Here is a 17,241-nt window from a genome sequence, read left to right as displayed (position 1 = left end):
ATACAGAGGGCCAACTATAAGTTATACACGGATTTTCAACTGTACAGAGAGTTGGCACCACTAACCCTGCATTATTCTAGGGTCAACTACCATATGAACCTAGGTGACTAAACTGTTTGCTTCCCCCACTCCATGTTACATTGATATATGAATATTTCTACTTACATACTGCTGCATAGAAGACTTTAAACATGAATTAACTCAAATTCTTGTTGGAAGCAGATAAAATAATCTTCTCCTAAAGAGATGAAAACTGCTATTTCTTTTTATCACTGCATGAAATGAGCTGCACATTTAGGCCCAGTACAGGAAAGGTGATTTCCAAATCTTAGAATATAGAACATTATAAAGGGTTTTATATAAGAATGGAGCTTGGGAGCCTGACAAATACAGCTCTCCAGCAACAGCAGAACAAGAATCTCTGGTCACCATGGCCTCTGCTTCTCTCACGACAAATGAGGAAATAACAATCACTGTTTTGTTATAAAATTGAAAGTTTCTAGCTTTATAAAATTTATAAAATTTGGTATATTTAAAAGACTTTTCAAGTTTGGTGGCATATCACTTCATTGTAATAAAACCTTAAAATATTTAAAACTGTTCAGAATGGCTGTAATTTCTATAATTTCTGTCAAAATAAATTATGCTATTAAATTTACTATGACTAACACTAGAGTTTTGGGGAAGAAAGATGTTATACATAAAACATTATTATGCTTCTAACTTTAGATTTGTGTGGCATGTCAGAATTACATATAACAGCTTCAGGTAATACAAAGGCCATTGCTTTTTGGAGACAGAACTATTTGGAATCTAGCTGTGTGACTTCAGGCAAGTTATTTAATATTTTCTAAGTCTTCATGTCCTTAAAAATGGAGCAAACAACGCTTTTTTTCAAGAGTGTCTGAAAGTGCCTGGCATGTAGTAGACCTTCAATAAATATTACTTTCCATCTTAACTTCATTTCCGTATACTCTAAAATGACAAGTATTCCTCAATAGCATCAATATTCTAGAAATCATATTTTTTAAGTAAAAAGGAAACTAAAATTTTACTAAAAGGAACACAAGGAACATGTATTATTTCATGTACCTGTGTTTTAAATTACATACCAGAACAAGATGACAGTAAATTCTATGCTTAATAGAATATCTAGAACAAATGACTCCAAACCATGTAACAACAGTTAAATTTAAGGTTAAGAACCTAATCATCAAGATGATTGTAGATGACTGACACTGTGGTAATCCATTTTTCCATAAATGAAAAGCTGATATGGCTTTAACACCAATCTTTGCTTCATAATTCTGATATAATTTCACTCTTAAGTTTCTGTATGTTTGAAATAATAAAAACCTTTACAAACCTAGCAAAGACACATCAGCAATGATGAAGTATCCCCCATCAGGAACTATGGGTTTTAGGCCAACACTTTCAAGTAAATGTACCATCCGGTTTCTTTTTACTTCTAACTCTTTTGGCAAAGAATTAAAGTAGCATTCTGGGTCATCCATGCGCTTGATGTCAATCCAAAGAGCTTGGGCCAAAGCTTCCTGTATATTAAGATTGAAAAATGTGGAAAGGAAATATGGTAATGTTATATACTGCAGAATTTATTGGTATAATAAATAAAGATTGTTGGCAAAAAGTCATTCAGGGAATTACAGTCGAATTCCTGTGAACCTATGTGAATTTCTACAGATTAATGGAGGAATCAGTTACATGGAAATGATTAAATCTAATGTGAAGAGCTGAGAATGAACCATGAATATCCAAACTGAAACAGAGGTACAGTCGTCCCTTCATATTCACGGGGGATTGGTTCCAGGATTCCTGCAGATACCAAAATCCATGGATGCTCAAGTATCCATAATACTCTCAGCTCTCTGTATCCCTGGGTTCTGCATCTGTGAATTTCAACCAACTGTGGATCCACAATCTTTGGTTGAATCCATGGATACAGAACCCATGGATAGGGAGGGCTGACTGTAGTATATAAGGATGGCTTACTTGGCAATGAAAAGACATCGTTGTTTTCTGTTGAGGTTAGCTTTAGAGTTACTTGCTAGATCTAAGTCTGAAAGATGACCAGAGAAATGATGAACCAGCCAGCATTTCCCCATTACCTTGCAGGACGAGGTAGTGTAAATAAAAGTTGACCCACTGTGTCATTCCTCATAAGTGTGCATATCCCTGCTCTAATCATTCACATCCCAGGAAGGAGGTCTAAGTCCCACAGGGGTTAGAAATGAGTTTCTGGGGGCATGTGGAGTTACTTCTCTACCATTCTTCAGGAAAGTCAGAAGAGAAAGGGCCAAACAAAAAAGCCTGTGTTGTTTAGATCAGGCAGGTGTCTTAGAAGGCAACAGGTCAGGAACAGATAAAGAAGTCCAAATCAGGGCATCCATAGAAAACAAGGATGTGTAAAGCAGGAGGGCAGAAATTTGGTAGGTGAACTTAGAAATACCGGTTCTCAGAGCAAACAAGGAGATCCAAACAAATAATCAAGAACCCAGGACAGTTAAGAGACAGAGGGGCAGAACAAAATGGCCAAATTTTAAGGAAATTGATCAGAACCAAGAGACAGCAAGAACTAAAGGATAAATTCATTCACTCAGTCAATATATATTGAGTACCTATGTTAAACCTGGCATTGTGATAAATACTGGGGATATAATGATAAACAAGATAAACATGGTCCTTACCTTTATGGAGATTCCAATTAGTGTGTATTGGCAGGGACATGTGAGAGGAATGAGAAAGAAAACAAACAGATGAAAAGGCAGGATATAATTTGTTCTGCTGGAAGAACTGAGAAGTCTGGTGTGATTGAAGGGTAACAAGAGAGATAGCATGGCAAGAGAAGACACTGAGATGGAGAAGGACAAAATCACAGAGAAGACTGCAGATCAACAACATTCGGCCGGAAAACAGCAATAATAATAACTCCCCAGAACTAAAAAAAAATCTTGGATAAATAAAGATCAGTTGCTTCAGCCTCAGAATCTGTGGTTCACCATTGGAATCTATGGTTCCAGTTTCCAAACATGGTTGTCTGAGGGCATGGGAAAGAAACAGGCACTTAGCTGAAATGGAGAATAAGATAGTTCAGAAAAACATTTTCTAGGTTCTTAGATGAATCTTTCTTTTCCTCAGTAACTTATTATTCCCTATAGTAAGAGATATTACCTAGAAAATTCAAAGCCCAGGAGACATAAACACCTGTCCTCACCGTAAAATTATACTGGACTCCTCACGTTGTCTCACTCCCCACATGTGATCCACTGGCCAATACTGTCAGCTCTACCTTCAAAATATATGCAGAACCCAATCACTGCCTACCACTCCTACCATCCCCATATGGGTTCAGTCCATTGCTGTCTCTCTCCTGGATCATTTCAATCGTCTGCTAACTCAACACAGCGGCTAGAGTCCCTTTGATAACACAAGTTAGATCATGTCACTCCTGTGCTCAAAACTCTCCAGTGGCTTCCTATCTCACCCAGGCTTTACAGTGACAAACATATCCCTACTCGATCTGGCTCCCAGCTACCTCTCTGATTTATTCCCTCCTATTCTTCTCCCTTGATCATCCCATCCCAGCCTTTGTGCTTTTCACTGGTAGAAACTGCCTGTCCTAGGGCCTTGTACTAGTTTTCTCAGTCTGGAAGGCTCTTCTCTAGTTAACCATGTGACTGCTTAACCTCCTTCAGTTCTCAGCTCAAATGTCACCTTCTCAGTGAGGCTTTCAAAGACTACTCCTTTTAACATTGTGTATTTTCCCCATTAGCACTTTATATCTTCCTCATCTGTATTTTATTTTTCTCCATAGCTTCTATCAACATCCGACATATTATGTTATTAGGATATTTACTTGTTTTTGATCTGCACTCCCCCACAAGGCTGTAAGCTCCAGAAGGGCAGGAATTTTTGACTGCTGTATCTCTAATGCTCAGTAAATATTTACTGAATAGGTGAATGGATCTATTTTGAGAGGATGAAATGAGTTTAAAATATAATAAAACCAATGTCCAACTAGGCTTTATCATCATATCACTTTAGAGAGTCACTGGAAAAAGAATTTTAAATTAGGATTTTTTTTCTCCTTCAGTAGGTATTTTTGACAGGAGGCAAAAAAGTTTATTGTAGCCAACATATTTTACTGTTTTGGCCTTTTAACTGCCTTCCAAAAAAATAAATTTTTTCTCAGTGTTCTGATTATTCACAAAGTAATAGTACACAGATCCCTGTTTTACAGATATTAAAAAAATAGAAAATATAAAAAGTCTTGCAACTCACCCCTGACCCTATCTACTAATTTCATCTATTCCCCCGTTACCCCTACAAATAGCCACGTTTACTAGTTTCTTACGGATTCTTCCAGAGATCCTTTAAGAAAACAGAAGCAAATCGTTTCCCCCCTTTCTTATACAGAATATAGGATAAATATATACTGCTCTGTATCTTGCTTTTTTTATTTTATAACATATCCTGGAAATCTTTCCATGTCAGTAATTATAGAGTTTCCTCATTCTTTTTTTTTCTTTCTTTCTTTCCCTTTCCTTTCTTTTCTTTTCACTTTTAAACAGCCATGGTGATACAGTAATGGTCCCCAAAGATGTCCATGTCTTAAAATCCAGAATCTGTAAATATGTCACCTTGCATGGTAAAATTAACTTTGCAAACATGATTTAAGTTAAGATCTTGAGATGGAGAGGTTATCTTGGATTATCTGTGGGCCTAATGTAATCACAAGGATCCTTATAAGGGAAAGAAGTGGCAAGAGAGTTAGTGTCACAGGGGGACATGTATTGACAGAGGCAGAGGTTGCAGTGATGTAACCACAAGCCAAGGAATGTGAGCAGCCCCAAGAAGCTGCAAAAGACAAGGAGCAGATTCTCCCTTAGAGCCTCTAGAGGGAACACAGCATGGCCGACACCTTGCTTTTAGCCCCATAAGACCCTTTCGGACTTCTGACCTCCAGAACTGTAAGATTAAAAAATTTGTGTTGTTTTAAGCCACTAAGTTTGTGGTAATTTGGCACCAAGAAATAGAAAACTAATACAGCCATATAACATTTAAACATTTAGACAGACCATAGTTTATTTAACCAATTGTCTATAGATAGACTATCCCCTATCTTCCGCAATGAATGGTCATATACATAGAGCTTCTTAAGTGTGCAGATAATAGCTATAAGGTAAATTCCCAGAGGATACATTGCTGCTTCACAGAGCACATATATCTCTAATTTTGCTTGGGGCTGTCACTGTCCTCCAGAGAGTTTGCAGTACTTTGTAATCCCACCAGTAATGTATGAGTGTTTAAAGTTAAAACTTCATGTATTAAAAACAAAACTATTCTTGATAGCAATGAGTTTGTGTTTGCTCCTAAATTTCCAAAGTATACTAGAAGCCCTGCTCAAAAAGGACATGAAGGGAGGAACGAAGCCAATTCGAGTACACAACATAAAAATAACACCTCCACCCAAAGACCATGCATCAGCCCCAAATTACTATAACGCCTACCTGTAAAGGAGTCGCACAAGTATAAACGGTGTTTTGTTGAACTGTCTGTAAATGTTTTATCAAATGTTTAGGACCAATGGACCAGCCAAGCTGGAACAGAAAAGTAGATTTAAAAAATGAATCTAATTGTAAGTACCAAATCTGATAGAGTAGCTAAGCTTAATGTAATTATTAAATATATGCATTTCTAAAATGCTCACACTATGAAAGTAGTGTAGTCTTAGTAGTTAGAAACATTTCAACCCTGATCTTTTGGTGGAATAGTTTCCAACTGGAGTCACTAAATTCTGCCTTCAGAAGGTAAACAGTGCCTGCAGTCATTATTATCTTCCCCCCTCTTTGATTTGCTACTTCTAATATTCTGGAGGTCTAATAACCAGTAAAAAGCTTGTTTGACTTCAAAATAGGTAAAGGTAACTCTGAATGAGGGCCGTAAGGGAGTCTTCCATAATTTGGTTCTTCAGCCCTCATTTTTGATACTCTCTGCTTCTTAGCCAAGTTTAGAAGAGGTGAAGTTGGAAGATAAGTAAGTTTCAATTGGCTCACTTGTGGTTGTTACTACATAGTGCAGTGGTTAAGTGCGTGGATTCTGAACCTAGACTTCCTGCCCTGGCTTGAATTCGAATTCATTAGCAAGGTAACCTTAGGAAGTTACTTAGCTTCTCTGTACTTTAGTTTTATTGTCTGTAAATGGGAATAATAAATTATACCCACCTCATAATGTGGTTATGAGAATGAAAGGAATCAGTATGTGGAAAGCTCTTAGAACCTGATACATAGTAAGTGCCAAAACGTTAGCTATTATTTTTTCTCCTTTTATATTAATATACAGTAATCTGAACATTCTTTGCAAAGGAAAGAGTACCATTAGTTGGTTACTTATAAAATTTTTAAATTACCTAATTTTTCTTACTTTTAAAGGAATGATTAAGTCTCAAAAAGGATAAAGGCCAATATGAAAACTGAATGAGTAAATAAGCAGATCAGTAAGTATAAAACCCTGGGTAAACTGAATATCTATGCATTTAAAACACAAAAAACTCTGCAAGAAGTAAAATACAGGCCTGTTTCAAACAGTTAAATTCTTCTTCATCTTACCTTCCAGCCAGTTACACTGAAAGTCTTTCCAGCACTTCCTATCGTTATTGTTCTCTCCCACATACCTGGAAAAGTGGCTGAACAGAAAAAAGAAAAAAAAAAAAAGGTTAGATAATTGCTTTATAATCAGTCTATACTCAGTATAATCTAAAAACATAAATGCCTTATAATATAGTCAGTAGAGTTATTTCAATAGGTTTTTTAGAGATAATTTAACTTTAACCCAAACACAGCTGAAAATGTTACCATGCTTGAAAACATTTAAGTGGCAAAATTATCTCCCAGGGCAGGAATGGCAGAGGTGCCAGCAGGCAGCGCTCCAGGCCGGTTCAGTGCTGTGGTCACAGGAGCAACAGCACTCAGTGCTCAGCGTTAGTAGTAGCTGGGTGCCCACCATAATCATTCTGTGGCACAGTTTTGCTTGTGGTTCTGGCTAGTGTTTAGCTCACTTCTACTCTGCCCATTTTCTGAGTCTATTTCTACAGGATTCCTAGGGCAATGGTTCTTAAAATACAGTCCCCACACAGCAATAGCAGTATCACTGGGGAACTTGTAAGAAAGGCAAATTCTTGGATCCTCAGAAACTCTGGGGAAGGGCCAACAATCTGCATGCATGTGTGTGTGTGTGTGTGTGTGTGTGTGTGTGTGTGTGTGTGTGTGTGTGTGTGTGTGTAATAAATAACTTACTGAGATATAAATCCCATGGCATATAGTTCACTCGTTTAAGTGTACCATATCCACAAAGTTGAGCAACAATTACTACAATCAATTTTAGAACATTTTTTTTCACCCCAAAAAAAGCCCTATACCTATTAGGTATCAACCATTAATATTCCCATGGCCAATAATTTTAGAACTTATGCCTGAATGGAGCTTATCTGACACATGTATTTTCTCTGTAATGCACAACACAGCTTTCCTGCTCTTAGAAGCATTAGACAGCACTTCAGCACTATGTGTGGGGGCCATTTAAAATAGCAAAATCACTGTGAAAAGAACACTTGCTTATAGAACAAGCTGTAATAAGAAGGCAGAGTGTTGCCTTGTTGACCTTAACTGGAAACATGCATGTCAGGCAACTCAAATTTTTCACCCCTCTGCACATGTCTGCGAATGAAGCACTCTAGTGATTTGGGGGTTACAAATGTATTTTAGTGAGTAGATGAATTCACAAATACAGATTCCATGAAAATGGCAAACAACTATATAAAAATTTTCAAGTTGATTGATACCTTTAGTAAAATCATTCATTCACTTATTCATACACTCATCAAACATTTATTAGCAATGATCAGGTGCCAGGGACTAAGCTAGGTCTAGAAGAAACAATGACAAGAAAGATGCAGTTCCTATCTTCAAGGAGCTTAATGTCTAGTGGGGGTAGGAGACAAGAAGAACAATTATATTACAGTGTGATAAGTGCTATAATAGCAACAGGCATGGAATATTCTGCAAGGATAGGAGATGGTGTTAGGGGTAGTTCTCTGCAGTCAGTAATGCTTGAGGTGAGACTTGGATGACCACATAGGGCTTTGCTGGGTAGAGAAGGGAAAAAAAGGTGTTTGGGGCAAAGGTGATGCAGGTATCAAAGTCATGGAGGTATAAAATACAAGAGTTGGTGAATTCTGTTGGACATCGGTAAATTATTCCTCTGTTAATCTTCTGAGAATGCTACCTACAAAACAGCTTTTTGGATTCCTCAAGTAATTTAGTTGTGAAATTCTTCAGGTGCAATTCCACAAGTTTTTCACCTGTTTTTTTAGAGGTACAATAGATGCTCTTATATTGTTCTAAGAGTGTTGGTATGCACAAAAGGAAAATAAATACCCACTTCTAGGGGACTAAGTTACTGTCTTCTTGAAGTAATCTTCTCATAAGCAAGTAAAGTGCCTACTAAAATGTAAGATAGCTAAAGAAAGATCCAAAATGGATGCATATTCAATTTTAGCCTATCACGAAATACCTGTCAACATTTGTAAAGGCAGGAAAACAATATAAATCAGAAAAGTTACCACTGTATTCTCTGTGAAGTATAAGAAAACCCAAAAAGACAAATGAAGAAAATATTTAGAGGGTCCATTCGAAGAATGAATATTCTAACATTTGATGTAAATAACCATATCCTTTCAAGTTTTGAGACATTTCTAGTCTTCTAAAATATTCCAAAGGATACGACAGATGTCCCACTTTCCTATTTGATCACAGAAAAATCCAAACTATGTATAGTGCAGATTATCACGTCCTTTAAAGTAATAATATATATCCAAAATCAGGAAGGCCTATTAGTAAAAACAATATTTAGAAATAAATTCTTTGAAAATAAAAATTACCCAAACTAATATAATACTAATATGTTTTAACAATAAGTTATACATGAAGGAAATAAAAACTATGCACACATCAAATGTAGGTTCCATTCACAAAATATCAAATCTAACTATAGCATAAATTTAAAAGGAGAGCTAAGTAATTTCTTGATGGCTGTTTTGGCCATATAAAAGTGCATGTCTTTTTTTCAAGGAGTAAGCTGATCAGCTAAATAATTTACAAGGAATTTTATACTAATTTTCCAAATATCAATGGATTAGTATATAAATATCAGTGTATTAGTAAAATCACTTCCAGAAGAGAGGTTTCATCTGTCGACTGTATTGTCATTTTACTGAAACCTGCAGAAATCATTTGAGTCAAGAATCTGATTCAGTAAGAACAAGTTCTACTATTTCAATAAAAAGGACCCTAAGTAATTTAAAACATCTGAATGTCCATGTCCTCTCCATCTCAGAGATCTGGGGAGCTACAGAAGTTAATGTAAACAGATAGGCAGAGCAGATGACCACAGCACCGCATGTGAATATAGTAAACTAAAGAAATAAAGAAATCTTTGCAGGTCTGATGATTTTTTAAAAACATATCCAGTTCCAGTATTGGTAAGTTTAGCTTGCATTTATACCTGAAAGGCAGCTGGTCTTTGTACTTCTCATTTATGATCCATGATCCTTAAATCAGCCACAGCAGCTATAACAGTTATTCACAGATGACTTAGACTTCATTAGAAGTCAGATAAAGATGAGAGACATGATGAAGAGTGAAAACTACACCAGGAAAAACTGCCTCTGTGACAACATGAAGATGATGCTAATTTCATGAGGTATGGCCAGCAAGCCTTACTGTATTATATTAAAGAGCTACTATTGCACTCTGTAAACTGATGGAAGAGCCATTTAGCATCTTTCATGTGACAAAGGCCACTGTATTTAATAGAATAAGTTTTCACACATTTGCACTCTCTAAATAATGAAACAGTGAATTCATTTTTTTCTTGTTTTAACTTTATGAGTTGTTAAAACAACTAAAAAATCTGAGTTAAAAATATATGATATCTTTAGGAAGTAACATCATCATTTACACTTTTACCATGAAGGGCTTATAATATAAGGTTTAAACAAATTTCAAGATCGTTTAAAGTAATATTTTGGAAAGAATATTGCTAAACTGAGTTAACTAAATTTTTTAAAGCTTTGAGTCATTGCATAGGCATGAACATTTGTAAAACATGGAAAATGTTAAGTATAAAATTATATTTATTCATTAGATAGATACCTCTTCCTCTCTCTGCTTAATCTAAAAAAATTACCAACACATTTAATTGTCCATGTTGGTCTGATTTTCAACTGGGGAGAAGTTAGTGACCTGAGACAGAGATCATCAACAGGATGTGAGAAGGTGAACTGTGATGCAATTTTGACAAATAACAAAAGTCTGCTGGGCTAAGGCACCATACCTTGCAAATCTCTGACCCTCTTCTCTGTTTATACATTCTTCCTTAGGACATTCATTCTCTTCCATGGGTTCCACTATCAACAAAATTTTGATGACTGCCAAAAATAAATCCCTTCATAATTTCATCCTGACGATCAGGCCTATAATTCTACTTGTTTCTAGACATCTCCTCCTCTATGTCTCAAAGACACTGAAACTTAGCAAGACTAGAGCATGAGAAGCAAGAATTTCCTTTGCTCAGCTCTTCCCCACAGATCTGTTCCTCCTCCCACATCTCAGTCCCTGGGTAAGGGCCTCATCACTGCCTAGTGGTCCAGGCTAGAGATCTCAGAATCACACTTGCTTGCTTTCCCACCTTCAAATGCTATATTCTGTGCCCTATAGTTTTTTGGGGGGGTTTTTTTGTGGTTTTTTTTTTTTGCGGTACGCGGGCCTCTCACTGCTGTGGCCTCTCCGGTTGCGGAGCACAGGCTCCAGACACGCAGGCTCAGCAGCCATGGCTCACGGGCCCAGCCGCTCCGCGGCATGTGGGATCTTCCCGGACCGAGGCACGAACCCGTGTCCCCTGCATCGGCAGGCGGACTCTCAACCACTGTGCCACCAGGGAAGCCCTGCCCTATAGTTTTTACTTCTAAGTAGCCCTCATGTGTCATCTCCACTGCCAAGGCATCTGACTTAAGATCCTCCCCTGTAGCTGGTTCTTACCTTTATAAAACAAATCCAATATGGCACTAATTACCCTGCCTCGTCACTACCTGTTGCAGTAGTTCTCAAAGTATGCTCACTGGTACCCTGAGGATCAAATTAATTATTGAGTTTTTAAATAGAATTTTAAAAAAATCAATTTTAAGTTTTCCACAAAATTTTCTTAAGACACAAAATTTTCTTAAGCACTTAAGGTAAGTGCTACCCCTTATCTGATAGTGAATGCTACCAACAGTGAAACAAATGAGCATTAGAAAATGAACATGAATGGAAAAAATCAGAAAAACTCAGATGTATTTATTTCAATGTACTTTGTTACAGGTAAATACACAGTCTTGTGGTTTTTACACTGACTTCTAATTACTGAATTTCTGTTAAGAAAAAAGCCTCTAGTTTCATGATGAAATAAGTATGTACTGTCACTATTTCATGATGTGAACATCATGACTTTAAGATGCTCTATCACTAAAATAAGTTTCAGAAACACTAACCCCCTCAATGAAGTTTAAACTCTTTATCCTCATACATAAAGTCCTTCAGAATCACCCTACTTTTCCACTCTCATCTGTGCCAGTTACTGCAACACACCCTTCTACCACTTAAGTATATCTTGATCTTCCATGCCTCCTTGCCTCAGTAGATAAAAGTTTATCTGATAGGAATTTTCTTTCTATTTCTCTGCCTAACTAAGTCCCATCTTTTGCCCACTCCTTTGTTGATCACCTGAAGCAGTTGCTTTCTCCTCTGTGTCTCTACAACAATTTGTAATTTGCCACAGATAATTATGATATGTGCAACAACTATTTATATATAAGTGCACTAATTTTAAAATTTATTGGTTCTTGGGGCTTCCCTGGTGGCGCAGTAGTTGCGCGTCCGCCTGCCGATGCAGGGGAACCCGGTTCGCGCCCCGGTCCGGGAGGATCCCACATGCCGCGGAGCGGCTGGGCCCGTGAGCCATGGCCGCTGAGCCTGCGCGTCCGGAGCCTGTGCTCCGCAACGGGAGAGGCCGCAGCAGAGGGAGGCCCGCATACCACAAAAAAAATAAATAAATAAAAATTTATTGGTTCCTACCAATGATTTTAGTTATCCTTCCCTCACCCTTTTCATACTTCCTATTCATTTTATTCAACAATTACTTTCTGACTGTCTACCATGCACAAGACACTTTCTGGGAACTAAGGAGTCAGAAGAGACCAAAACATTTAAAAATTCCTACCTTCTTGCAGGTTAGAAGTAAAATATATAGATCCTGATATTTGTTATAGAGGAAAAAACAAAACAGAACAGAAAAAGGACAAAGAAAATGCTGGAAGGAGAGGTGTAACTATCTTAAATGTTGTGGTCATCAAATTTGACAACTGAATAAAGACCCCAGAGAGGTGACAGACTGAGCCATTTGGATATCTGGTAAAAAGTGTTTCCAGGTATAGGTAGGGCAAGTGCAAAGACCCAAAGGTTGCAGCCCAGTTTATAACCCTACAGTTGATATAAGTTTGGATTACCTCAGAAGACACTGTGGCTTTTGTGAGATGGCCTAGTAGTAATAGTGAAATTCCAGGCAAGGGCCACGCAGCAATACCTTACTGTCATGACAATGTTTTCCTGTTGACCTGGCATTTTGGCAACCTGCTCAGCAGGAACAGACCAGTTCAAGAAGAATTAAGTTCCCTGTGTCTTATATGCCAAGTAATAGCTAGATTCTTGAAAAAAACTAAGAATAAAGGCAAAAGTACTACTTCTCTGGTTTCATAGTTTTATAGTGTGATCCAAAATCTCGTCTCCTAAGTTTGTACTGCTTGTCCTTCAATCTGCTCATAAATTCACTCAGGCATCATTCATTCAAGGCCCATTTTTAAGCGCTCACAGACATTTACCCATTACAAAGACTATTTTAAAGCTCTTCTGGGATCCTTTCCAATCAGATGTTCCACATGTGCCCAAACACATTTAGATTTGTGACTCTATGTAATAATTGGTACCTATTTTAAAATGCTTATTTCCAGTATATACAAGCCATTCATAAACCTCATCACTGATGCAGAGTGTGTCATATTTGATGCAAAGGTCAGCGATTACTTGGAGTTCCTCTTTGGTATACACCTACACATATGAAAGGAAACAAAGGAGGAGAGCCAATTATTCAACATGTGAGAAAATGATGGACCAGAAGACTGTATAAAGAGATCAAAGACTCACCTTGCCAAGGGGGTTATGTGGAGTATTTAGTATTATAGCTTTGGTTTTGGAATTAAATTTGCTTGCCAGTTCTTGAGGATCTAATGTCCAGTCAGAACTAGACCATTTTTTCCCATCAACAAGTTTCTAAGCATGAAGAATGAAGATGTGATTTAATTCAGTTAATTCATATTTGCTGTCCTACAAATAAATAACCTAACAAGGAAAAAAAAGTAGAGAAAGGCATGGCAAAGGTAACTGAATAGATGACAAACAAAGAAAAGAAATAGGAATAACTAAGCTTTACTCTGCCTTAAGAGCCCAACAGGATGTGAGTTCCATGCTCATACCTGTTAACTGGAAACATGAACTCTGTCAACATTAACGGCTGTGAAAGTGCCTATATTCCTTCAAAGGAGCCAGCTGTAACTATGGTTAACACATCTGATACTATAAGGCTAATAGAAGATTCTGTGATTCACCTTGTGTCACTTATTTTGATGAAAATTTTAAAAAGACAATGGTACTATACTGTATTCCTAAAGATAAAAGCAGAATTTTAAAAAAAATTACTTCATTCAGAATTCAATAAGCATTTATTGAGCACCCAGCATATACCCTGCACTGTTAGTCACTGGGGACCAGAGCTATAAAAGTGAGTCAGAAATGGTTTCTAACCTGGTGGTGCTCAGTCAGTAGGGGAGACACATAATCACAAAAAATAGTATTACATACAATGTAGACGCTGATACAACAGACAGACGTGCAAACACAAGATAAAGTAATAAAAGATCCCCCCTTAAAGTTGTTACCTTCAGTCATAGTAGAGATATATAGTAAATCCCAAAATGTAATCAAAGTAGGAACTTTACTGGCAACAAAGTAATGGTATTTACAAAACTTCTTAAAACATGTGAATCATAGGGGCAAACTTACAGATCTCAGGGGAATAAAAACAGGTATTGCTCCAGCCATTCTCACCATGGGCTCATAGCAGTCATAGAAAGGCACTATCACTATGACCTGGAATAAAACCAAATAACACAACATATCAATCATTAATCCATTTAACAAATATTGTGTACCTACTATGTGCAAGGCACTATACTACATGCTGAGATGCAGCAGTGTAGAAAACAGGCTTTGTCTTCCCACATCTGAGTGAAAAAGACCTTGGGGATAAACTTGTCGAGGTCCTTCATTGGAGCCCTTGATCTCTTAGGGAGATCTGTGGATAGGCTTGCAGTGGGACCCTTGGAATTGTATGTACAATTTTCTACATGCATAGGTATATTTTTCTGGGGAAAGGGGTCATAGCTCTCATCACATTCTCAAGGGGATGTTCCAGCCAAAAACACTGAGTTTAAATTTCAAATCAGAAAATAAATGATCAGTGGCAGAGCAAGACCATAAGGAAAGAGAGCACTGCAACTGATGCTCTCCGCTGTGGAGTACTAATTTATAAGTATTATCCTGAAAGTAAAGACGTTTGTCGTTTCTCAAAAGCATCCCCAAACAAAAAGCGTATGCAGGTAGACAGTTAGGATGCTACTGCTAACATCTGATAACCACAATTTCCCTCCAGATGACTTATATCTGGATCCTTTTTTCCTAGCCCCTTGAGATATACTCCCTGTTCCTTTTCTCCTACAGGCTCTCTCTCAATCACTCATAGCCTGGCTTTCAGGTCAGTGGGCCAGACTAACTTGTCCAGTCGGTATTCCTTCTGCAGTATGCCAGCCTGGACCTAGCATTTCTAACTTTTTGCTTTTCTATAAGGAGGGTTTGAACACATAATTTATATCCATTGTACACATTTGATTTTTGTATCTTTTTTAAACTTAGAAATATTTCACAAAAATTTTAATATTATTTAGTTTTAGCACTTATTATTTTAAAGGCTATTTGAGAGTCTATTGAATTCTAGAATAATTTTGTTATAGTTTGCTTGTATAAATAACAGTGCAATGTTCACTTGTGACTATGCATAGTATCTCCATTTTAAAATCATTTGCTGAATAAATTCACATGATTGCTACTGCTAGACTAAAGGGTATAAACATGTTTTATGGTACTTTATATATATAGTCAAACTGTTTGTGAAAAATCTGGCAACAATTTATAATTTTACAAGTCTACACTAAACTGCCGCATTTAAGTTTGTGTTGGTTAAATTCATGGTACCTAATTATCACCCTAAATTTGCACTTTTTACTGCTTGTACTTCTTTTTCAAGGCCTTTCTCATTGGAGGCCTCTCATAGGAGGCCCTTATATTCTAAAGCCCCTTTGTTTGTACTAGTCATCCAACTCACACTGAGTAGTTCCTATACAACGTGCTATGTTAGGTGTTGGGTACTGTGGAAGACACAGAAATGAGCCAGGAATGAATCTTTTCCCCAAGTTCTTAATTAGACTATGAAATTCTTAGGGACTAAGATGACCCATCTTTGTAGCCCTGGTGAGAAACAGTGCCTGGTATGAAGTGAGAGCTCAATGAAGGAAAGTAAATTGGGAAGGCAGCGAGGTGGAACTGAAGAATATACTTAACATGCTTCCCTGAAATTTCCTTATTTTTACAATGAAAATAATTCCCCTCTCTTTTTGAAGAATATTTACTGAGCACTCACTATTTCAGGTGCTAGCTCTATAGCAATAAACTAGTTTTCCTGGAACTTACATTCTCCTGCAAGACATTTATAATAAATAAGAAAACAAGGACGTAAATCAGCTAATTTCAGAGAGTAATAAATACTATAAGGAAAATAGTAGGTCAATATGATGGAAAGTGGTGTGTGTGGTTTCAGAATATTAGATAAGATGATCAGGGAAGAAAGAATAGAGGAAAGAAGGCCAAGGGCTGAGCCTTGGGACACACCAATAAAGTGCAGAGATGGAGGAAGCAACAAAGGAGTAACAACACCAAAGTCTCAAATAAAACTTTCAACTATTTTATAGGAATAAAGGAGATTACGTATATGAAAGTATGACTGTACTTCCTTACCATGTCTCCTTAAGTAACTTATTGTTTGGTATAGTAGAGTGAATTGAGATGTAAAAGGATAATGTAACACAAAGTAACAGGTATCTTTCATAAAGGAGGTACAGATAAAGTGGGGGGAGAGTTCAAAGAAAGGAATTAACAATACAGATCACGGCAAATATTCTTTCTTCACACCCGGCTTAACCAACACCTCTCTAGAGCTTTCCATTAGCAGAGTTGATCACTTCTTCCTCTTGTCGCCATGGTAACTTATACATTCCCCACCACCGCCTATAGCATTGCATTCCTCCTCATCTGTTTACAAGTCAATCTCCTCTACTAAACAGGGAACCCCTTCCATGCAGAAACCGTCTTTTAAAATTCTCTCCCACAATGTCTAGCGTATCCTCAATAAATTCTGAATAAATGAAAGAGGTGAGGAAATACTGAAGCAGGGGTATTGGAATGATAATGGGGAATTAGGGGCAGAGCTGACTGAGGTCAGCGCCAAAGTGGGTTTTATATCACATCACTAAATAAAGAAATCACTCAGCCTTCTTGTTATACATCCCTCACACGGTGCTGCTAACAATACAGAGTACAAAAAGACAGGGACCAAATACTTGTTGACTGAGTTCAGTTTAAAGGTTATTTTAGCAGTGAAAACTAAGATTCATTTTCCCACATCACTGCTAGCCCCTTTTACCTTCCCTTATCTAAATAGGCTGTAAATATAAGAATAAATGACATGCAACAAAATGGATGCATCTCACAGACAAAATGATAAATGAGAGATGCCAGACTCAAGAGTACATACTGTATGATTCTATTATATCAAGTTAAAGAGCTGGCAAAATGAACCTATGGTGACAGAACACAGAAGAGTGGTTACCTCTGGAAGAATACAGACTACGAAGGGGCAAAAGGGAACCGTCTGGGTTGCTGGAACTGTACTATATCTTCATCT

At 37.3% G+C, this 17,241-nt stretch overlaps 1 protein-coding gene across 5 annotated transcripts in view; it reads right to left on the bottom strand.

Moving 5' to 3' along the window:
• Positions 1-17,241, bottom strand: part of KYAT3 (kynurenine aminotransferase 3) — a 61,166-nt gene that overhangs the window by 16,743 nt on the left and 27,182 nt on the right. For all 5 annotated transcript variants that reach the window (XR_008617212.1, XM_024119835.3, XM_024119836.3 and 2 more), the window contains 6 exons: positions 14,229-14,315; positions 13,314-13,439; positions 13,097-13,217; positions 6,627-6,703; positions 5,529-5,618; positions 1,367-1,553 (listed from right to left, as the gene is read on the bottom strand). Coding sequence is in view for 4 of the 5 variants with exons in the window: in XM_024119835.3 (XP_023975603.1) it covers positions 1,367-1,553; positions 5,529-5,618; positions 6,627-6,703; positions 13,097-13,217; positions 13,314-13,439; positions 14,229-14,315 (688 nt within the window). In the remaining variant the exon portion in view is untranslated. The remainder of the gene's footprint in view (positions 1-1,366; positions 1,554-5,528; positions 5,619-6,626; positions 6,704-13,096; positions 13,218-13,313; positions 13,440-14,228; positions 14,316-17,241) is intronic.

Source organism: Physeter macrocephalus, chromosome 4 (genome assembly GCF_002837175.3).
Source record: "Physeter macrocephalus isolate SW-GA chromosome 4, ASM283717v5, whole genome shotgun sequence".
In the NCBI taxonomy this organism is placed as follows: Eukaryota; Metazoa; Chordata; class Mammalia; order Artiodactyla; family Physeteridae; genus Physeter; species Physeter macrocephalus.
Note: the sequence above shows the minus strand (reverse complement) of the source record. Positions and strands in the feature narration are given on the sequence as shown.